The sequence below is a fragment of the Hippichthys cyanospilos genome, chromosome 8, assembly GCF_059441005.1.
Source record: "Hippichthys cyanospilos isolate Australia breed blue-spotted pipefish chromosome 8, RoL_Hcya_1.0, whole genome shotgun sequence".
NCBI lineage: Eukaryota > Metazoa > Chordata > Actinopteri > Syngnathiformes > Syngnathidae > Hippichthys > Hippichthys cyanospilos.
In genome coordinates this window covers 18,532,911-18,557,401 of record NC_142376.1, presented here as the reverse complement: position 1 = coordinate 18,557,401, position 24,491 = coordinate 18,532,911, and the positions used below count along the sequence as shown (strand labels likewise).

Here is a 24,491-nt window from a genome sequence, read left to right as displayed (position 1 = left end):
TCTAATATTGGAACAAGAGGCTCTTTATAGACTTCCGTTACTGTTTGTTTTTTTTTTTTTTAAGAAGGGTGATTCTGCATCATTTACTCCTGTATATGGAAGCATTGAATACGTTAGAGCAATATAAAATGCCAAATTACGCCATAAAGGGTTTTTGGATTGTCCTTCAAATAGTATTAATATAGCTGAGTGGAACTTCTCAAGTCCCATAAACTGTACTGTCAGGCATTCAAACGATATATTTTGGGGGAAACATGTGAAGTCTGCACAAAACAGTAGGCAGAGAAAACATTTGCTAACCTTACAACATTCAACCATTTTCTTAGTAGTCTTTAACATGAGCAATTGATTTGTCACACACACATTTGCTAGAGACGTTTATTTATAAAAAAAAAAAAATCGGAAAAGAAAAAATAAATTCACCAAACATATGTCCTCATTTCAACCCTTGTGGATTAGCATAACCTGGTTGACTGAGAAAATGAGAGGAGGATTTTATTTTATTTTTTTGCCGTAAATTTAACATGACTTCGACCATTATTGTGCTAAATAACATTTTCCAGCAAGACTAGCAAAATGCCAGTGGGAGTCACTAAAAACCATCCTTTCTTCACATTTGATGTTCAAATGTTTAACTTTGTATTCTTTCAAGCAATAAAAACACGTGCAAGTCAAGCAGTAGCTCAGATTGCTTTAACCACTGAAGATGAATAAAAAAAAATAAAACAAACAAAATCCCCAGCTTGTTTAAAATGTTTATTATTGCACATTCCATTTCTTCACAAAATGACACTTGTTTAGTTGGATGATAAAAGCACATTTCCAGAAATATTCTGAAAAATTGTGGTCACAACTGTAGCACATGAACCAAAAGAGCTTGTATAAATTCAAGTAGAGGCAGCAGATAAATAGAATAAATGAATGGCAGAAGTGCTTGAAGAGGCACAGAAGTCCCAGACAGATATTGAAGACAACTTCCTGAGATAATGTTGTCCACTTGTTGCATTAGTTTCCATAAAAAATTAAGTCCTTGACAAGTGTATGACTTTTGAGGTTTGTTATGGTAAAAAAAATAAATAAAAAATGAAGAAAGAAAAATAAAGTTCAATATTACCGCTAATATACAGTAAATGAAAGTCTCATCTCTTTAGGAATGAGGCTGAAAGTTTGGTACCTATCGAAAAGCCCACAAGAACGTTTTGCATCGTAGAATGGAATATGTTCAGCTTTAGAGGTGTCAATGTACTGAAACATTCGAGGATGTTGCGGTTGTTTGAGCTTTCAGCGGAAGTCTTCCTTGAGCCTCCACAGGCCCTCTTGTCCAGACCTCCGCTGGAAGTAGCAGATGCTCCTCAGCAGTTCTCGGAAGACGGGCCCCTGCTGGACACTCAGTCTGGGTTTGAAGTACTCTAGCACTTCCTGCGTACTGGCCTGCCCGTCCACCTGCGCCTGAAAGGCCATGAAGTTTCGCAAGTCCACCAGCAGCTCGTCGTGCTCGGTGCTCGGAGCGGATCGCGAGCTGCTGGTCCTGTCCTCTTCTCTGTCGTCGTCTTCATCCTCCCTCTGGCTCTCGGAGTGAAGGCTGAGGTAGTTGCGCTCTTTCATGCGGGCGAGCAGAGTGGACGAGGACAAAGGGGCTGAGCTAGAGTCGCTTTCGGGTACTTCCCCGCTGAATTGAGCCCCTGAATTGGGCCCTTTTGACTTGTTTACAATAGCCGCATCCTACCAGAGAAACACAAACATTGACATTGAAAAAAGATTTAAAAAAAAAAAAAGCCCCACAAAGGCTGCAATTGGTGAACTAGTCTCCCAACCATTTCTCCTTCTTTATTTAAAATGTAAGCCTGTGAATATTGTCGTGCAATATTGTCCGTATACATGTGCTGCTGCACCAATTGCATTCAAACATCTGTTGCTTAAATGATTATGTTGTAACAACACCACATAGATACTATTTGTTGGGCTCTCTGAGGCATCTCTGTACGCTTATGTTAAACTAGCTAATGTTCCTCCAACAAAGTGATGTTTTTTTTTTTTTTAAGTCTTGTTTAATTTGAAAAAAAGAAAGAAGAAAAAATAATCAAAGCAATCGTTTAGGTATATTAGTGTCTCAATTTGACAATAACGTGGTCAATGCGAAAATAATAGCACAAACTCTAATCCCCAAATATCTATTCAAATTTATCTTAGAACATTCCACTTTCAAAACTAAAGACTTACAGAGACACGATGCTCCATATTTAATGGCGCTCAAAAGGCACAATGATTCGTACCCTAAAAATAACCCAAATGAACACTCCAGGTACCTTGCATTTGTTCAAACTGGGCAGGATTTGCACAGACGGTCCAACAAGGAGAGAGTTCTTCTTTTGTCCAAAGCGTTTACTGGTGAGCAAAGGCGGCACTAAGTGAATCACTAAGGTCATAAGGAGCAACCAGATGCCTCACTAGGGCTTCTTACCGTGCGGGCGCCGGGGGGCCTCGACTGAGGGCCAGCCTGCATCGCTGGCGGGAAACTTTGAGGGCCTTCAGGGCATCTTTGGCCACCCTGTCGGCTTCGGCCTCCACCAGGACGTAGTCCGGATTTGACGACTCGATGATCGAGTCGTGCCGCATCACACTGTGGATTCCTGAGAAGACGCCACCGTAATACACACGTGCACAAAAAAAAGCTCCAGTCTTGTCAAATAAAGCGGAGTTTGTACCAGATTTTTTGAAGAGCTTCGATAAAACATAATCATCAGATTTCTTCTGGTCTTCGGCATCTGTCCTCTTGTAATCTCTCTTCTTAACTAAGTGCGAGATGCGGTGGCCCTCGAAGCGGGCGTCCTTTTGACATTTCTTATGCTTCCTACTTTTGTGTCTTTCCACTATTTTGGAGTCGCAGTGCTTCCTTTTCTCCCTGCGCTTTACACCTGTATTGTTCTTTAGTCTGGCGAATGCTAAATCCAAATCTGCATCGATCTCATCTGGCAGATTTTGATCATTCGAGGTACCATTAATTGATATTGATTCAGAACTCTTTAATGAGGAATGTCTATTGTTTGTGTATATTCGATCCTGCTGAGGTTTTGAGTGTTTACTATGGTGCATTTTATCAGCTTTTTTAGGAGCCTTGACATCGGAGCCGGTACCTGTAACCAATGCAGGGAAGAAAATGTATTAAGGAAATTTCGCCATGTCCTTTAGGTGGTGCAGAAAACCGCACATACCTGCAAATATAGCACTGGTTTCTGTGCCCTGTTTTTCATCAGGGTCAGCTAAGGTGAAAAGTTCATAGATATCATTGGACTTGAAGAAACGGCGTTGTTTGGGGTCCTTGAGGACACGGTTGGTCAGAAACTGTTTAAAAATTTGCCTGAGAGGTACAAACAGAAAAGTCTCAGATTTAATTGAGGTCAATTACACAAAACCACAAATGGCTAATCCATAAAATAATGGTGGTGACTAACCTATGGTAAATTTTTTCCTCAATGGTGCCAGCCGTGAGGAGTCTGTAGACAGTCACTTGTTGCTTCTGACCAATCCTCCAGGCCCGCTCCCTCGCCTGTGGGACACAGACATGAACAATGAACTATTTGTCTCCATTTTTTTCTATACGTTTTTATGGATTTCTCAAAAAACAAAAACAAAATCTGTACGCTCTTTTTGGCTTCAGTAGGTGTTTTTTAAAATAATTTCTTTTAAAAAACAAACAAAACACGTCAAGCCCATGCATGGTCATAAATTACGGTGTATATTTTTTTCCGCTTCTATTCTATTCAAAAATTAGTTGTTCAAAGAAAGGGGGCAAAGAAAAAGCAAAATGGTAATGCTAATCTATTGTTGGGCACTTTAAAGATTAATTTACAGGACACAGGGTTTTGTGACCTTAGAAGCGTAATTTTGCTTAAGTGTATTAAAACTGTAGTGTATTTAGATGGAGACAGAAAAAAAGGAGTGACAAACCTGAGTGTCAGTACTGGGGTTCCAGTCAGGGTCATATATGATTACCCTGTTGGCTCCAGTTAAATTGACCCCAAGACCTCCCACTTTTGTCGTCAACAAGAAGACAAATATGGATTTGTCCTGCGAGAACAAAACAAAACAATTATTAATTATTAGGTACATGCGTTATCTGAGGAGTGACAATACTGATGATACTGTAGGAAATGCTGTATTCATTTAATTTGTATTTGTTATTGTGGTTTTAGTAAGTAACATGTGTACAGCTGCTGTACTATGGCAAAAAAGGACATATAAGGACAATATATGTCATATAAGGACAACATATCATTCATTTTAGTCAAAGCCGTGCATTTCTAGCTCTGTATTTGCACAGTGGCTCTTGTACTGCATCTCTCTACATTATATATTTAAACCCAAAGTTAAGATCTTCCTTTGCAACCTTACTGGCTAACTTTAGTACTGCTGACATTTTCTCTAAATACAGTTTGAGTTTACACTGATGACATTTGACCATAAATTTGGAGGGACTGTCATTGTTCTTAGTTAATCAATTTGACAGTGGAGGTCGGTTATGACAAATGGCAATAAAACAATTTGCTTAATGAAGGTAACCATGTATGTGGAGCTGGGCAGTAAAGAGCTTCCAGATGAACAACAGCTTGCCATCAATTAGTATCTCCACCTCAGGGTGAGCACGGATCCTCGGAAGCCTTTCTGCCCCTCAGGAGGGGGATTTTCATGGGAAACACTCAGCGCCATTAGGGACGACTAATCTGTACCTCATTGTAGCGGGCAATAAGCGGCTGTCGGGAAGCTATGGTGGTGGTGCCGTCCATTTTCACGTAGGTGTAGTTGTTCTGCCTCACAAACACCTCCAGGATGTCCAACATCTGCAAGGGAAGCAAGAGGGAATTGCGCGTGTGAGAGGCAGGAGAAAGGTGAAAGGGGCTCGGGGGTTTGGGTTGTGCCTAAAAGGATTAAAGCAGATTAATATTACATGGACAGAGATACTGACAGGGAGGGTCTCAGGTTCCCTCTAAGGCTTAATCTCATTGGTATCGACTACGACAACAGATGCCTCGCATTCTTCCTCTCATATGCACTCCCATAAATTGTACAACCATACGCATTGCCAATGGAGTCAAATTGATGTCAGTCAAATCCTACACATTTATTAATGAAAGAAAGGGGAAAAAAAAACCTGTCGAGACTGCGTGAAGAGCAGGACTCTGTGGCCCTGCTTGAACCACAGACGAAGTAGAGACTCAACCACGATCAGCTTGCCCGAGCGCTTCCAGTAGCCGAAGTGCTCTTCTTCTGTCAGATCCTCTTCGGGGATGCCCCTCAGTAGTCGGGGACCGCCAGAGAAAAGATCCGGGTGGTTGCACATCTTACGCATAGCTATCAAGCCTGAGAAAACCTGAAGAGAACCAACTAAGTCAGCTACAGTTAAGACCCGCCTACTCAGTTCACTACTGTAGTTCTACATTCACCTTTTCACTTGTTTTGTGGGACATAACGCAACCTCTTTTGCTTTTTCTGCACTTTTTCAATGCCCCAAGAAGCCACAAGATTGCGACTAAAATATGGCTGATATGAAAGTAACTGGTATCAAGGAAGCATTAAGTGATAAATGTTCACTAAGACGAGGGGCCACAAAAAGTCTACATGTACAACAACAGGCATAAACTTATTAACAGGCATATTTATGCAAGTTTCTTACTGTGCATTTTTTAATGTTCATCAAATAATTTCTAAAACATAAGGATAATTTAATAGGAGCCGGCTGTTTTGTCATTTGCTGAATTTGGCCATGTGACATGTTTTGCCGGATTATGCTGCTTGATTCACCTTGATCAAACGCAATATAAATCAGAATACAATGTTTAGACCAGTGGGGGAACATAGCACAGATTGTCAAGAATATTTTTGACTCGACTTCCCCTTTCACCAGTGTGGTATTCAAGACCAAAGTACAAAGATTTGAGTTCATATCTGAACTGTTTACCACAATTGTGCAAATAGTGGCAAGTAACATTAACTTAACTATAGAAGAAGGAAAGCTTTTATTGTACAACATATTTTTGGAAGAATATTATATAACATCCTTGTCCATTCTGAAATAGATACGGAAACACGTGATATTGCAGAGTAGACATACAAGTCTTAATTCATCTGAGAGACAGTTTGTTTTGGTGCTTCTCTTCCATTAGCAAAGGAAGGCTAATGGGAATGCATACAAGTATTTGACTATTATATGAATAAAGAATACCACAACGATCAGGGGTAATTACACTTATAATACACTATATTTTTTTTCCTGATGCAAAGAGGAAGGCATTTATCTGTCTTAAGCAGAGCTATCAACTAATTGGAGCATCGAGCCTATTAGAAGGAAGACCTCTGAGATAATTGAAGTATTTGATTTTAGAATTATTTATCTTGTTTAACTCTTTTATGGGTGATTTTTAAAACTTGTTGAATTTCGAGAAAGATGCTAAGTAATTAAAAAGCTTTGCGTAAACATTGTCACCTTCACAACGCTGTGCCTTTAAACAGATGAACGCATAGAGGGATGAGTTACATAACTTATTTACGGACAATTAGGGCCATGTTTTTTGATGAAGGCACAGCGGTCACTGCATTAGTAATGGTGGTTAATGGACTCGGGAGTGACCACTGAATGTGTGTGTGTGTGTGTGTGTGTGTGCGCGCGTGTCCAATCTGCTGTGGTCACCCTCAGCTCTCCAACCACGTCCATTTGGTTAGTGGTGATAAATGGGTTGAGATTCTCTCCAGGGTCTGGCTAATGTGAGAACAGCATCTGCACAACCTCTACATCTTTAAAGATGACTGAATAAGCTTGTTATGGAACTGACCAAAATGTATGTTTACAAAAAGAATCATTTCACTTCTAGTCTCTAATCTTAAAAAAATACATACAAGGTTTTGAGCGATGAACTAAATTCATTAGCTAAAGGGGGTTAAATAATGAATAAGGCTTGCGTTCCTGGAAGTCGTCTCCCTGACCGCAAGTGCGCCCTTCTTCTCTTATTAATGCAACATGGATCAAATCAGCCGACGCATAAAAATCTGTTCAGTTACTCTGCTCACCTGCATGTCCCCGTTGAGTATCTGGTGAACTTCTTTGGAGTCTAGGAAGCTCTGATAAACCTGCCGCTGCTCCTCTGTTAATCTGCAAAATAAAACCTACGCATATACAGGGGTTGAGTGTGAGAGAGTGTAATGAGAGGTAAACATCCTCTATAAAAGCACCATGCTGAAGTAGCGCATGTGAGAAGAGAAATTACAGGTGCAGAATCGTGTTTTGGAGCCATCACGTCCCTTGGGATGGACTTAATGAGCTGAAGTGAACTGAGGAGTCAAGCGGCATCAGACTCAAGGACAGACCAGAGACTGGGCCACCTTAATGAATACTTGCTCCTTTTACTTTAGCGGGACTTTATTAGCTGGCTTCATCTGGATAGGCCATGCAAAGTCTTGGTATATAATTATTAACGCTTTATGTACCAAAGTGGCAAAATTGCACCAAGCAGTAATTGCAGTGTGCCTTCATCGCTAATCATTTTTAACCTACAACTTTTCAATAGTGTAAGCAAAACAATTAGATTTTGTAAAAAACGGTTAAGACTTTGCAAATGTGGTCCCTTTGAATGATCCCTAGCAAAAAGAGGCAGTTCTAAACTTGAGCCCACTTTTCACAAAGTTTGGTTAGGAGTGTGCAACTTTTAAATTTTTTTTCCAATGAACAAAACATGTAAAGGGTGGTCAAATAATGCTTTCAATAATATGCAATACCTGCTCATTTTTGTCAGGTAAGGCGAGGTTAGCCTTGACGTCTGCCTTCATTCTTCGGAGTAGGTAAGGATTGATGGTGTCTCTCAGCACACATGCACACTTGAACGCCGTCTGGACCTGAAGGTGAACATGTGACCCGGCTCATTAAAGAATGAACAGACACGCGACTAAAAAGAGAAGGAATGTTCCCACCGACTAAAAAGAGAAGGAATGTTCCCACTCTCTTGTCACCTCCTCTAAGGTGTGCGAGCCATTGACCACTGAGCAGAGTGCAGTCTATCTCGAGGGACACACTAAAGTGGCCATCTTCATCTGATGCTAGCAAAAGGCTAGTTAGCTTCCGAAACATTAACTCACTGGGGGTGCACAGAAAGGTCAAAAAGACCGCCAGTCACAGCAGGAGGCAAAAACACAGTGAGGATTTTGGCCGGAGAGTTGGCCAGGTGAGAGGGGGCAGCAGATGATGCTGAGTGGATTCATGTGGGTGTAAAAGGCTGTGTGTGTGTGTGTGTGTGTGTGTGTGTGTGTGTGTGTACACCCACACACACCCACACACGCACACAAACACACACACGCACACACACACACACACACACACAACACACACACACAGCCCATGGTGCTTTGAGAATTTTAAGAAGAGGACGGAGTAGTAGAGCATAGCTTTCTCTGACCATTTAATAACATTAATAATTAGTAAAGGTTTTTATTATCGACAGCGGAAGAAGCATCGATAGCCATCTTAAATAATTAAATCCATTCAGTCAGTGGGTTATTAACGAGTGCACACTAATGACAACGGAATACGATTTAGCTCTCCACTCTTGCCACCTTGTCCCTCACAAATGTACACAAAACGAGTGTGCACGCACGTACAAAAACACACACACACACAGGGGATGGTCTCAAGTTCCTTTGCATGACTACACTAAATTATTCGCCTCTTAATGGCTCTGATGTCCCCTCTTGAAATCAGTGCGTAAATACAAATGTGAATTCCTAACCATCTGTGTATCATACATGTAGCTGACCAGAGAGCTTTCTAAAAATAAGACTGCTTGCTGCATGCTTGAGTAAATGATGTCAAAGAGAAAACCAACTCCAGTGAGAACACTATATTTTTTTTTTCTTAAGGTTTTCTTAATGTTTCTGGTCTTTGGAATTCCATTTAATGTATGCCCTCAAACCTATCTGCACACGCAATAACTGTGAGTCAGACCAGTGGCTGCCAAATAAATATAACATTGTCTCAACAATCTGTAAAACATGTTGGAAAAGCTCACTACAACCTGAGTAAAACGCAAAAATAATTTTGAAAAGCGGATGAAGCGTTCGGGAGAAATCGAGCCTTCTGTTCTGAAAAAAAAAACAGCCCTTTCAAGAATGTTTTTACGTGATATTACAGTTAGAAAATTTCGAGACAACTGGTATAACTCCATTATTTGTCAACGTTCATTTCAGTTCTTTCCTTTTGGCTTCTAGTCAGGGAATCCCTCTTGTCCAGTTGGCTTACAAGTTTCAAAGGGCAACTAGTCAGAATTAGCATCATAGTGTCAAATGTTGACACTTGGCCTGAAAACTCAACTTGTGCGGATGGAAGATTATTGGTGACAAAAGCAGTATGTATGTACGAAAGCAATGAATTGGTTACATTTATGAATGTATTTGTTATGGGGTATTTTATAAGTAGTTTCTTAGATTTCCCCCTTTTTTTCCCCACAAGGATGGCAGCCAATTGTCACAATGCTAATAAATCTGACAACTGTTTGTAGCTCAGTACCTGGACAGGTGAGGCATTGCTGTATCCTCCCATCGTGATGGGCACAGAGAACTGCTCCATGAAGACGGGTAAAGTGCCCAATTTCCCAGGAAAGACAAAATCAAACAGAGACCAGAGCTCCTTTAAATTGTTCTGCATGGGGGAGCCAGACAGGATGAATCTGTGGGGGGTCCGAAACTGGAGGAAGACAAAGAGAGGAGGCAAAGGAAAAAAACATGAAAATGGATGTCAATGAAAACAAGCAAGTCTGAATTAATGATATATCTGTCACCTGTTTGCAGGCTGTGGTGATTCCAGCATTTGGATTTCTGATCTTATGGCCCTCATCCAAGATGATGTAGTGCCAGTCGTAGCGTTGAAAGGCGTCCTGTAAGCTCCTCACTGCTGAATATGAGGTGATCAAGATGCCGTGACATGATGCTATCTCAGGAATAAGCTTTTCCTACAACAGCAAAAAACATGTGACAAAAGAGCATCTTTTACGGAACTAGTAGTGCTGTAGTGCCCCCCAGAGGAAAAAGACTCCATTGAAAATTCACTTAGGATTTGTAAAAACCTCCATAAAATTAAAAAGGAAAAAAAATGAACTCACCTTATTGCTGGTGAAGGATCCTGTTTCATGAAGAACAGCGACTCTAAAAGGTGGCCACCAGGTGTGGAACTCCTTCACCCACTGGTGCATGACCGTAGCTGGACACACAATGACGGTGGGGCCCAGGCCAGCATACCTGCAAGCGAATGCAGACTGTATGTCAACAAGGGGCACAATAGGTTCATTACTGTAGAAAATATCAGCAAATATTATTGGCAAATTAAAGTAATAATTCCTAAACCAAATTAAAGTAAATAAAGGCAATTCCCAGCGAGTGGGGAAAAAAAATGCTTACTTGAGGCAAAAAGTAAGGGTGGCAACAGAACGCTTACTTAAATGATCACTTTACAAAATCGCTATCGTGAAAATCTACAGAAAACACACACACAAATCCCCTCGAAGATGCACTAATGGCCAGGCATAAACCTCAGCATCAGAGGAAGCTATTGATATTGGACCATAATTGAGTTTGCAAGCAATCAATTTGTGGAGAACTCTCCAGCAGACAGAATATTGACCAACGGGGAAGCTCCGCCTACCAAATGCACAACTGTTATTTGTGCAGTAAAACCAGATTATCACCACCCCTGCGCCATGTATTATACATTTGATTTATGGCCCCGCTCCCGCTGCGTAGCCATTTCATGACTCCGAGATTCCTCTAAGTGTTCATGAAAAGGCTCACTCAAACGGTGTCAGTGTATTCTCTGATGTCTGCAGGACCAAAGTCAAGAGTCCGATAATTGAAACACGTTAAATAATTCAGTTGAGCACACTCAAGCAGAAATCCTCCTAATCAAATATTCATACCATACAGACACGGAGTCTCAGGCCAAGCTTTGTATGTGTGTGTGTGAGTGCGCACCTGTAGTTGGAGCCTCGGGTCCTCAGTTTGCTGTAGCTCAGTCCGGCCAGAAAGCTGATCATCTGGATGGTTTTACCCAAACCCATCTCATCTCCTAGAATGCCTCCTGTCTGCTGGCAATGGAGCTCCCATAACCACCGCACTCCAGTCTGCTGGTACCTGACACAATACAGTCCGAAGTACACAATAAATTACGCATGGGTCAAAATTCCGCATAAGTTTAAAAAAACACTTGACATGTCACTTTGCCCATTAAAAGCAATGCATGAATCCTAGGTGAAGACTAGGTCAACCCCAATAGGTGAAAATCTGCTATATCAAAATCGTACAGGATACATACACCTCAAGAGTCTGTTTTCAAAGAATTTGTCTTTGGGCCGTGGGAAATTATCATGTTGTTTGGATGACCCAGTGAAAGCGTGGAGTCAAAGCTTCTCCAAACTACTGGAAAAAATATAACTTTATGATGGTGGCTTTTCAACGCTGGAAATGTGCAGATTGTAACACACATTTGGTTTCATGAAATGAATGTTGGGGCGAGCCAATCAGAGACACCGATATGACATTATCTGTCCTGATCAATTACAAGTGCTGTAATTGTGACGATAGCATCATACATTTAAAAATACAAATGAACATAAGCTACAAAACATCCAATATAAGAGACAAGATGTTATAGAGCAGAAACTTATGGCAACAAAGGGTCACCTTTGATAGCCAGGTTGTGTGAGAATATGTGAGTGTTCCCTTGTTTTTTGCTGTTAGTGGGGACCAGAAAACTGAACCGCTGCAATAGGTGAATATTGCCAAGTAGGAAAACCCCACTAAATGGACATTTTTTTTTTTTACGTTTTATTTATGAAAATCTTGCCTAAATCTTGCCTAACTTTCATTTATTCACTCCTAACCGTAGTATAGAGGACAAACAGGCATGTGTTTCTGGGCAAACGAGCCAGAAATCAAACACATGATGTTACACGATGTATTTTTCTGGAGTTGTTGAATGAAATACTCCTGTATATACTACTCAAATGTAGCCCTAGAGTTCATGAACAGGCCGGTATAATGAAAATTTTGACTTTTTGCCAAGTTTAACCATACTACAATGCTAATTTCTCACCCTAAACACCAAAAGTGTTACTTTCTTTCATTGACGCATTTCAAAGAATTCCTTCGCTCTCAGCACCAGCTGAGCAGACAAAAATGCCCCGTGAAAGGCAATATGACGATAATAGGCCCTCCTACCGCTTCTACTCTGCACCCGTACCGGGTGTGCAAGAGTAAATACACTGTATGGTAAATACAGTACATAGTTACCAAATTGCATTGTCGAAAATGTCCCATAGCAAATATGTGTGTTTGAGATTGCTCTGCTGGTTCATTTCAAAGTCAGTAAAACACTTGTTTTTGGCTTCTTTGTTCACTCTACCTTCATTCATTCCACCTCTGACTCCCATTAAGTTAGCTTCTTTGTTTTTGTTGTTTCGTCGCGGCGGTTGGCTTGAAAATGATGTTATAAGGGGGTGTGGCAGCCACTTTGTGATGACGAGGTTTCATTAAACAGGCCACCAAACAGCCAAAAAACTCTTATTTCATAAAAAATTGTATGCTCAATGCACCAAAAGTAAGATTCCATCATTTGTATGCATATATGTAACTGTGGATAGGCCGTTTAAATCAGGCACGGCTGGCACAACACTGGTTTAAGTTTCCAAAAATGCTTTTGGGGTGGTTAAGAGGATAATTGGCAAAAAAAAAAAAGGTGTACATCAGGTTGAGAACCACTGTAACACATGTAAAGGACAGTTTTGTAGTTTATGTTGAGGAGCTTTGACAAAAATGACAGGTAAACAAGTACAAACATCATAATATCATGTTGTAGCACCAGGAGCCTTAAACTTACTTTTTATAGCAATTTCTTTACAGCAACTGAGACTCGTGTAAAAAATATATACAATGATAATAATAAAACACAATTTACTTGTAAAGTTTCTTCCAGAGGAAACCTGGCACTTTGAAGCCTTCATCAAACTCTGCATCACTGTCGTCTGTCAGCTCGTCACCTCTTTCCCGCCTCTCTTCCCTTTCTTGAAGGCGTTGCCGCTTCCACCTCCTAGCAAGAAAAAGGAACAGACTCATGAAGCCCCACTATGGAAAACAGACACATTACCTATTAAGTTATGTAGAGGCTGAAACAGATTCATAATGTCCTTAAGCGTTAATAAATGGATGGATACTCCACAAAAGTTGCACGGAAGGCTACTGTTACGAGTGGTCCCATCAGATTTAGAAGCTTAGTGCCCCCCCCCCAAAAAAAGAGGTAAACGTAAAGGAGAAAAAGGCTTAATAGTGGCGCAGCAAAAGGCAGTTAGAAGCAAGAGTCGTCACGCAGCAAATGAAGATTGATACAGACAATTAGTAGTGCGAGTTCCCCAGAAAGGTGTGAGGTGGAAGGGATAAGAATCCATCTTCATTTGGGCCTGGTCCTGTCACCCTGCCACAAAACTGCTCCTTTAGCTGGGCCTGTGAGACCGCACGCTCTAATTAAGTCAAGACTAAGCATTGGTTCAGTTAATTACACTTTTCTGCCCCCTCTGCACCAACACCATGGCCACCTTGCCGCCTCCGCCCAACTACAAACTGCTCCTAATAACATCACTGTTCGCAAGGCCGGCCTCACCCAGCCATGCCGACTCGGTGTTGCTCGAATGACATCCAATCATTGTAGTGCGGAAAAAAAAGGACACATGCCAACACAATTTATTTGGCAGCTATAAATATGAAATCTCATTAGGGCTGCTCTTCCCCTAATTTGAGCATGAGAGGGAGTGAGTGAGTGCGCTTATAAAACCACGTTCGGGAGGATAATTAGGGCAGATCGAGAAGGGGAAAAAGAGCAGGGAGTGAATTTGCTTCGTCAAGAAACAGCTGCCAATCTCATCTGGGATTAACTCTCCTCTGGCACCATGCAGCCAGTACAAACCAACTAACTAATGCAAATAACAATAGCACATTTTCACTATGCCATTCTGGATGCCGTATAAACTAAAGAGGCCCAATCTTGCCAATTGTCCACTTTCTAAAATGACATTCAGCCAGAACTTGGTAACATGGGCCGCATGGAGGAAACATTTTTCTCGAATGGTGCTGTAATGTCTTGTTTTTTACACTGGGTAGCACCCATTTAATGATATACCTGACATAAGAAGTTGGAAGCTCATGAAGAAGATGTCATGATGTCATGTCAAATACGGTAGCGCCGCGTGCTAACTGCTGAGCATGATTTTAAATCAAGTTTGGTCTGTAATATATCAGAAAGTAATAAAAAAATGTGAATCAATGTTTTCCAAAGTAAAAGCAAATTTTGATTTGATCAGTCAGGGAGGACAACAGAAATCAGATGTATTTACTGTTGAGAAGATGATATTCAGAGCACAAAAAACAATTTCAAAATAAAAAGGTATTCAAACATTTTGTCGATTATCAGAATTTATTATTGAAATTTGAATTGTGATTAACAGTTAGACCTTGAATTGAAAAATATTGCTATTGAGAGCATTCTTTGAATTTTTCCCAAACTAACTTATGTAGTTATTCCAAGGTTTCACGCACTACATAAAGGTTTTTGAAATGATGATTGCTTGAACTCTAAAAAGTTTAGTGCGACTTTGAAATTGGAACTTTTGTGTTTGTAGCAACGATTTTTACCTTATCCGCTGTCTGTAATATTCCACATCCCCATCATCTTTGTATTTATTCTCCCTCGGTTTAGCAACGTCCTCTTCATCTGAACTCTGAGGGGAATACTGCTCATCACTTGGCTGTTTCTTGACCGGCCTCCTTGCCTTTGTTACTTTCTTCTTGTACGGTTTCAACTCATATTGGGCATCGTCCCAGTCTTCTCCAAAGCCTTCCTCCATATCGTCTCGTTCCTCTTGCACGGGATCGAAGCCTTCGTCGCTCGGCGGGTACTCTGAGCCATCGCTGTCATCCTCATCACCTTCAATTTGAGATTTTCTCTTTGGCTTTGGTGCTTGTGGTTCAGACTTGGGTCTTGCCTTGGGATGAGCCTTCAGAGCAGTGATCTGGAGCTTTCGCATGCGCTTACGCATTTTTTTATCCTTCGGAGAAGAAGCGGTTCCTTTGGATTTTTCATGGTCCGTATCAGAAGATTTCTTCTTCTTCTTCCTCACATGAGGAGCCCTCTTTCTTTCGGTTGCCAGCTTGGCCTGGTCGGCCAGGTACTGATCGAATGCCGAGTTTTCAGCCAGCATCAGCTTGCGAGGCTCCTTCTTCACTTCCTTCTGTGGGATTCGCGTACCAAAAGGTGTCATGTGACCTGTCCGGATGAGCTCCTCCCACTCTGTCTCCTGAGCTGGCATGAGCATGCTGCCCAGCGTAGAAGGGCCAGGCTCTGGTACAACACATAAAATGCAAATATTGGCCAAGTGCTTGGTAGACAATGGTGTATCCCGACCTTAGGATTTTTATATTTACATTTACTTTTTACAGAACATACTATATTCTCCTAATGGACATGGCCTCAGTGCCCACAACAAATCTTTTTTTTTTTTTTTTGCTTCAGTTCAGGAATATGGTTTAAACTTGGGTTTTATGTCAAACATCATTTGTTATGGTACCTGTATCTTCTGCATCCTCTGCCAAAAGCTCATCTTCAAACCTTTGAGTAACTTCTCCTCCCAACACAGCCTGAAGCCTCTTCTGTTTGGCTCGTACCTTCTTGAGTTGTTTCTCCTGAAACACACACACAAACACACGCATTTACATTTTCTATAATACGGTCATTATCAAATCGATTGTGAAAATATGATTTAGACAAGCTCACCTTGTTTTCTTTCTGCCTTTTGACCGATTCAATCTTCCTGCTGATGTCTTTACTCGATGAAGCGTACGGTGCTAGCTGCTCGATGATTTTATTGATGTGTTTCAGTGATAGTGTCACAGACCTAAAAGTCAAAAATAACAAAAATATGATGCTCATCAAATAATTATAGTTTAGATAGAGTAAAAATAAATTATCTAAACCTCTGGCTCACGTTATGGAAACTGCAGTTTGATAATATAACATTTAGTCATCTATAATTATTCATGCGTTCATGATAAAAGTTGTAGTTTGATCTGATGAGTCATAAAATCTGAAAGGTGTGTCTAATACATTGATTGCCAAACTCATTTATATGAGGGGACAGATAACAAGAAACAGCAAGCAATGGGACTGGAGAATTGATTATGTATTGACGGATGATGAAGTGCACATAACTGGGCCAAAGGAACACTTCTCTGACTGTTGATCTTATGTTTTTAGAATTACAAAGCAGGTTACTGTCAGAGAAATCTCTAAAAGAAGACTAGGACAAACCTAGCTGCTAAGCAGCAAAAAGAGTAACTCAGACCAGCCAAGATTGACTTTTCTATGCCATGGATAGGGAAAAAGCTTGGGCAAATGAACTCGTACGTTCTCCAACGCTAATTCAAATCGCCCAGCTATTGATCTTATGTTTTTAGAATTACAAAGCAGGTTAAATCAAATACACTCACTGGCCGCATATGGCCTTAAGCAGGGTAAACAGAGAAAACTGGGAAAAAACATGAAGATCCACCTCCATAAAAATAAAAGGATTTTTGGTGGGTTCAGTGTTTGTAAAAAGTGATAAATGACTTATTTATGCTTACTTGACATCATCCAGCACTGACTGATACTCCTTCTGAGCCTCTGCTTTGGCAGAAGCCTGATTGGCCTCCTGGATGGCCTCGTCCACCTGCTGCAGGACGCCTTGCTCTAGGACATCCTGGTCATAGACAGCAACGCCAAGGCCGTCCAGCTCATCAGCCCCAGAACTGGCAGATGCTGCTTGGATGCGCTGGCGGTCAATATGCAGCAAAGGGCCGGACCTCTTTCCACCTAAACACAACAATGCATGATGAACACAAACGTGACAAACGATTTCATTAACCGCGTCAAGCAAAATCACTCAGTGTGCAAGCTTTTAGTTCTCACCACTGTTGCCCTGCTCAGCTTGGTTGACGGCTGTGCAAGGGGACGCAGCCTCAGGGCCCTGAGAAATTGCCGCTGAACCCCCATTCTCCTCCGAATTTGTTCTGGTGAGGGGAGCGCTAGCCGGACCAGAGTAGGAGCAGGGGGCTTGGTCCTCTGACCCATCTACTGGCATGGTGATGCGCCTGCAACAACGTAGGATACGCAGGCCTTTTACTATCTTGTCATGAGGATTTTAAAGGCTGCAGCAGTTCTTGCTACAAGATCGTTGTAATACATCTGACAGCATTCATAACACATTACAGTCAAGCCGAGTGAGCAGGCTATCTCACCTGTCCACGAATGCGACGGTTTTCCGTTCTTCGATGTATGAAATTGCGTATGTGTCACGAAATGTAAGGTTTAACCAACATCTTCTCAACAAAGGCGAATCAAATACGGCAGTTTAGTTTGCGTTCTACAGCGCTCCATTGTTTACAGGGGCTAAACTAGCTTGCCAAGCTGCTAATTCTCGTATGTCCGGGCGAGTAAACGATTGACAAACCATAGACCACATCACAAACGCACTCGCTAAGGACGGTTCAACGACAGTACGGTAAATATGTCAAGCATCGTAAGAGAGCAATACATAATACAGTACTTACAAAACGCGCAGTTACACAACATTGGCGTGCCGCAGAAGCATTTTCCGGTGCCCGGTGAATCTCTGACTTGTCTGACAGCGCCTTCTGCTGGCGCTGTGGTTTGGATTCTGCCTCTTTTTTTGTCCAACAGAGGGCGTTATAAAACCGTTTTCTTTTTCGGTTACAAATTGGCTGACGGGAGCGTAGATAGTTACAAAATGACGCGGTCTGTGGACAGAGGCCTTATCTCTTACGTCATAGCGGCAGTTTTATGGTGAGAGTTATTACCGTCCTGTCAAGCAGTGAATGTCGGCGATGAGGGTGTGTTTGCAGAAGTCGTTTTTAACTAACATTCACATTTACGTGGCCATCAAGAATTATTGGCATTCAGTGATTTATGGCCATTGACAACGAATAACAACACAGTTGCCATCTTGGCGAGAAATAAACAGTCAACAAAGTGATATGAAAAAATGATATAAAATGTTCAATTTCTATATATAAATAAAATCACCAAAGCGTGTACATGTACATGTCTTTGGTATAAAATATGTCAAGAAATTGAGCATATATGAATAAAGATGGAATTTCTGTTTTTCGGTAAAAAGAGGCCAATGAAAGGAAAACACTTTACTGTTGATATAAATGTGAATGGTTCCAAGTAGTTTGTTCCTCAGAGGAAGTTTGTTTCCAATGTTTTGCAATAATAAATTGTGGGTTTAATTAAAACATTTTCTTGGCTTTGCCTTTGGATGTTGCTGAAAGTAAAATAAAGCAGTTTAGCAATCTGGACTTGAAAAATGTTGCAGGACTTAAAACCTGTCAGGAAGACACTGGATATGCCTGTATAATCCTAACTAAAGCAAACCTTTTTTTTTGAGCTGTGTCTTTATCACTGAAAGATCTTCAATGTGCAGACCATGTTTTCGTTGTAGTTCGTTGTTTTTACAAAGCCACCCACACAGGAGTCAGAATGGGTCAAAATAAACGTCTGATGAATCACTCAAGTAGTGAAAAAAGTGATACTTGCTCACAATGTTGTGACTGTAAGGTCGAGATGCAGTGAGGAATGTGAACTTGGTCATCTGTTTCACACTCCATCTTTTGCGTGAATTCAGCCTTTTGAAAGCAGGGGAAGGAGTTGATATGTACCGTGACTACCTTACAGATCTTCTCATGCTTTCAAGCCAAAGTTTCCAGACATTTGGAATTGTTTTCATCAAAGTGTATAGAAAACACATGAGTGGCGATTGTGAGTGCTTGTACATTTTCAGACATCTCCAGAGTCAAGTCAATATCTTGCTTTTAGACTGTCAGTGTTTTCCCATAGCAGCACTATTATTTTCTTGGCCTGTTGCTTGACTTTATGATCTTGTTGAAATGTGAGCTGATTCCCCAGTCTGGGATATACAGTATATTCTATTATGATCACTAAAAGTTCTCACTCAGGACTGTCCGGAGCAGCAGATTAATATGCTGAATTTCTGCCGAGCACAAATGCTCCTGTAATGTTTTGCTTTCTCAATTCCACTATAATCAGAAGCTGCGCATCCCACTTGTTTGTTTTGGGATGATATTGATCACCTATTTAGTGATATCCACTCTATTGGACATGTTCAACCCTCTTTTCCAACACTTGCACTCCCTTATAAACAAAAGCTTTGTTAGGTGCATGATGCGCCAATGTTTGACAGTGGGTTAGAAAGTGAATCGTTAAAGTTATGTTTTTTTAGCAAAGTCTGTATGGTCTCAAGTGATCTTGCAGCTGGCGGTAAAGTGTCGAATGTATGACCTTTATTCATCAATATTATTTCCTACATTATGTGTGTTTTGTTGTGTTATCTTTGCTATGCGGTTGCTGTGGTCGTGCATTTGTCACCTTTGCCTTAACTGCCATGTATTAACATTTTAGTCAAAGAGGGTCCTGAATTTACTATTGTGACTGCTGGTGAATGGATGGACACTCACTGACTTTATTTAGTCACATAGGTGTACTTATGGCATGGTGTCTTTCAGTATTTGTTTCTCTGTGACATGCTGTCAGAATGTCAAGCTGTCATCCTTTCAGGTCTATTTGTTTCTTTAACTTTTTTAGATAAAAAAAAATGTTACTTTTCCACGTCCGTGTCCTTCACAGATATACATTTTTATATAGGCCGTATTCTTGCAATAATTACCGGGTAACAGTAAGTGATGGGACAAGCTGAGAGCGGATGTCAGTTGGGTGTTAGCAGCTGGTGCCTGTTGCAGGTAACAGCAGTTCTTGTTGGCATTATTTTCAATAAAAGAAGCAAGTAGGCTGAACCATCCTTGTTCACACAGAAATATTACAAAAATGAAGAGGATCATGTAAATGTTATGGTGTCTCTAGCTGATTCAAAGAAGAGATTAAACTTGGTGAAACACGGATGCTGCACAACTTCGGGTTTTTATGGTAAAACAATCTTGTGCATAATTGCATGGAAAATGAAAAACAGTTGCTTCGAGCGCTGATTACCGATCACTCACAATAGCGGAAATTTGAAACACACTTAACATGCAACAAATATATCATACAGATACAGAAGAACACAAAAATATTTGAAGAGTTTAGGGAGATATGAAATTTATCTGTTTCTACATCGTTGCCAAAGTGTTGGTGCGTACTATAAATGGTAAAATAGAAAATACTCTATTTTGGTTTCAAAATTAAGTGTGGGTCTTATGCACGGGTGCGTCTTATAGTTGGGGAATCGCGATCCTTACACTGCATGACAATGAGATTTAGTCATGACCAGGGAAGTTCTTTTGATGGACCACACAAAAATTCCCAGGAGTTAGTGAATTGTCAAACTGTCCATTTTCATTTTCGTGTTTGCCTTTATGTGTGAACAAGAGTGCATGTAATGAATCCTGCCCAATGTTGGGGGACTGCAGATTTATTTGGCATAGGGGGGTAGAGTGCACCTCCCTGAGGATGTGTGGTGTGTTAGCGCTGCCGTGTTGCGCTGCTCTCCATCCTGACAGTAGAATAACATATGGAGCAAGATTTAAAGACTTAACACTAACAGGTTTATGCCCTTAGTGCTTGCTGACTTTTGCTTCTCAGAGAAATGGTTCCAAAATATGCCAAATGTTTATGTGCATTAAAGGCAACACTTTATGTGGTATTTGTGGTAATTAATCAGTAGCGGTTCTTCGTTTTATCTCATGCATGTAGTTGTACTGCTGTGTCCATATGGCCTTCATCAACAGTTTGGAAAATGACCAATGCCTTCAGGATATAATTTTGAGGAACGGCAAAGCATTGTGGAGTCTTTTTTTTTTTTAATCGTTAAGCGCCTTTGTGTCCCCCATTTTTGCATGATTAGGTTTGAAGTCACGCCGCATTATGAATCTATTTTATAAATGTCGAAACAGATGGTTGACTTGTCTGAGTTCTCACTCTGTGAACCTCGTCTGCATAATGCATTTGTTTTAGCATTTGTTTGCCCTTTTGAATCCCTCTGTTAAACCATCAATTTGTAAGTATCCCCAATTTTACAAGTGCACCTATATAGCTGTAAAGTAGCTAGTTTAAAATGCCAAAGCGCATTTAACTTGCCTCCTGCTTGTTTTCTCTGGTGATAGAGAATGATGTCCCTTGTGATTTTTTAGCTTTGACACCAAATTTTCCCAGCAAACCCTTTGCGTGCCAACGCAAGCTTTTTCCTACAACATAATTAGATGGATCCAATAGCTGTCATGTTTGAAATTGTATTAATTACTAAATAAATGAAAGCTAAAGTGCCGTTTGCATTTTTTACCCCTCTCATTATGGCCTGATTCTGTTTCTCAAGAGAGAATGAGCAAAATAAAAAAAATAAACGCAAAATTAAATGATACTTTCTCAAAAATATACCTCAGAAGTCATGGAAACCATGAGCCATAAATCTTGCACTTTTAAACGACCTACATCATGATATTTTTACACTTTCCACAGTTAAATATATGTATATAAATTACATTTGGCACATCAGCAATTTAATTTCTTATTATTATTAGTTTCATAGTACTGACCTTTCTAAGCAGGAAGTAAAATACAGTATCTCGTTGGTGGGCTGTGCTGCCCACCTTGTGGCTGCCACGCCCCCTTTATGATCTCGTTCATTGCTGCTGGACACAAAACATCCATCCAGACATCATCTTGACTGCGTATCCTCACGAAGGTCGCAGAGTGAATTATGGAGCCCAAAACAGGTATTTTACTCACATTAAAATGCAAAATAAAGTCTATATATCGACTTCACGTTCCTCTTATCAAATCGGTTGAACCTAGTATTGCTGACAACAGTTCCGCCCTCGGGTGACTGATATTTAACGTCCAGCTGTGAGCTCCAAAACACAAATTTTTGCTACTTCAGCATTTTCTTCATTAAAATGTTGTAACTAACTAGAAAATGTGCAGGATAGGCCAAATAATGTGGAAGATAGTGGAGTGGAATTGTAGGAAAATTTTGAATTGTGGAGGAAAATGGATACACCCATGGAATGGCGGGAATCAGGGGAATCGATTAAAGTTGGAACAATGTAAATCGAATGAGTAATGGCAAATAAGGAAGGTTACAAAGTTTTGGTGAGAATGGTGGAAATGAATGAGGAATTATGGGTAACAATATTAAAATAGTTATGAATAATTTGAATGTGTCAATATTAGAAATGAAAAAAATGTGAAAGGAATGAAGTGAATGATGTATATGTAAAAAGGGGAAGCTTCAAATGTGAAATGTTCAGAATCCCACTGGGAATGAATTAAGAATTATTTTAGGTGAAAAATATGGAATTATGAGGAAATAATAATATTTTTGAATTATTATAATGATGAAAATGTCCCAAAGGCAAAATGCATGAGATAAATGTTGTGAATGTGTAATGGCAAAGCTCAAAATGTGAAATGTTAAATTTCCCATTGGATATGAATATTGGAATGTTGAAGTAAAAATATGGAATTATGGGAAATATTAAATTGTATGAATTATTAGAATGTTGTGAATGTGTAATGGCAAAGCTCAAAATGTGAAATGTTAAATTTCCCATTGGATATGAATATTGGAATGTTGAAGTAAAAGTATGGAATTATGGCAAATATTAAAATGTATGAATTATTGGAATGATGGTAACGATCCATGGGGTGAAATGAAGGAGTTAAATATTTTGAATATCAAAAGTTCAAAATGTGAAATGTTAAAGCTCCCATTGGGAATGAATGGGGAATCCCCCCATTGAAAATCAATTGTGAAATATTAAAGGGTGAAAAATATGGAATTATGTGTTTGAGAGTGTTTGAATTACTGGAATGATGGGAATGATCCCTAAGCGAGATGAATGAGCTAAATAGTGAAAATATGAAATATGAAATCTGTAAAATCACCCAATGTTAGGTCAATGGGATTTTTGGCATGGAAAACATTGTGGAAAATCTGTAAATATTTGTAAAGTGAAAAATGGAAGCAGTCGTCGCACGATTAATTGGAATAATGGTAGGGCCCCTCTAAAATTCAGTGAGCTAGACTTTGAATTTTTCTTGGTCTTTTTGTGCTTTCTATGATGCAAAAAAAGAATGGTGCCAAGGGGGCAAAGAAGAAATGTGTCCAACCAGATGTCTGTTTGTTTAGCAGTCTGTACCCTCTTGTTCACAGATGTCTTAAATATGTGAGTATTTTTTGCTTAGTTTTATTTTATTTATATGGGTACAACAGCAGTTAAATTTGCGAAAAGAAAGAAAGTATGACTGTGGAGTGGAAACAATTTACATGCCTTGCGAGGTCAACGATGGCTAGAGCCTGAGCTGAGAATGGATTTCGTCACCTTATATTATTTTCAATGTGAAAACTGCTTTAACATTACAACAACTTGGAAATCACCCAGGAACATAACAGATTGTTTTCCACTTTGGGGGTTCTACCAAGTGACAAGTCCATATGTCACAATAAAACATGCTAAGTCTTTTATGAGGGGTCCAAGGTCTCAATGAGAAGGTACAAGAAAAAGGATGTTTTCTTTAGCCACGGACTGGAGAAAGTCAACACATACTATTCTTAACATCATCTTGTCTACATGAATGCATTGCACATTCCGGCCACGTTGTACAGTACATTGTACATGTCAGACCAGATTGGCAGTGCTAATGTTTCCCATGTGTTTCAGTGTCTGAGTTTGTAAATTTCTCTCTGAGGGTCTGATAGTGATTACAGGGATGGACTGACCACTCATCAGTAGCCGCTTAATTCATCTGTTTTTGATTTTACGCAGCTGTTCCACTATAAACAAATGCAATAACCACCACACAAACCTGCTGTGTGGTGTACACTGCACACATTCATTCCCTTGCGGGTCAGATGGAGTTTTGAAATGGTATTGTCACTCGAGGAACAAAATTTGGACTCAGAAGAAGATAGAAATGCATCCATAAAAATCCAACGTAGCCACTGCTAGCATTGGAAGCTTGAATAACTAGACTCGGTGTGGACTCTAAAAAAAGCCTGGAAAACAGATTGACATCAGGGGCCTAACCAGAATTTTTTTTGTCAGGGTGACACAACTCGTTGTGGTAACGAAGTGTCATTAGCCTCTATGTGCATCAATCTATATCAGGGTTTCATGAAATAAATAAAAATGTACCGTATACATTGTAACATACAGATAATTTAAATAAATCGTGGTAGAGTCAAGTCAAATCAAACCACCCTTAGCCACCATGTAACTCCGCCCCCGCTTGACATAATAGGTTGGGAGCCTGACTTAGCGCTCAGACAATGTGTCACAGAGAACCGAGATCTTAATACTATCAGATATCAATTCCGTGTGACAGATTAAATCAACCTAAAGAA

General features: G+C 40.2%; 1 protein-coding gene across 2 annotated transcripts; it reads right to left on the bottom strand.

Annotated features, from left to right (window-relative positions):
- Nucleotides 1–743: 743 nt before the first annotated feature.
- ercc6 (excision repair cross-complementation group 6) lies at nt 744–17,729 on the bottom strand. 2 transcript variants are annotated; one of them, XM_088422223.1, is made up of 22 exons: nt 17,665–17,729; nt 17,024–17,205; nt 16,699–16,927; nt 15,851–15,971; nt 15,645–15,759; nt 14,713–15,418; nt 12,986–13,117; nt 11,005–11,163; nt 10,140–10,275; nt 9,819–9,989; nt 9,548–9,724; nt 7,768–7,884; nt 7,063–7,158; nt 5,150–5,368; nt 4,728–4,838; nt 3,949–4,068; nt 3,453–3,547; nt 3,213–3,358; nt 2,706–3,134; nt 2,462–2,630; nt 2,307–2,385; nt 744–1,722 (listed from the first exon to the last, which is right to left on the bottom strand). In XM_088422223.1, exons 2-22 carry the CDS (start codon nt 17,193–17,195, stop codon nt 1,282–1,284), a joined length of 4,140 nt encoding a protein of 1,379 aa, XP_088278349.1. In that variant the 5' UTR covers nt 17,196–17,205; nt 17,665–17,729; the 3' UTR covers nt 744–1,281. The 2 variants fall into 2 exon arrangements, with proteins under 2 accessions (XP_088278349.1, XP_088278350.1); XM_088422224.1 differs by lacking the exon at nt 17,665–17,729 and adding an exon at nt 17,353–17,581.
- Nucleotides 17,730–24,491: the final 6,762 nt, after the last annotated feature.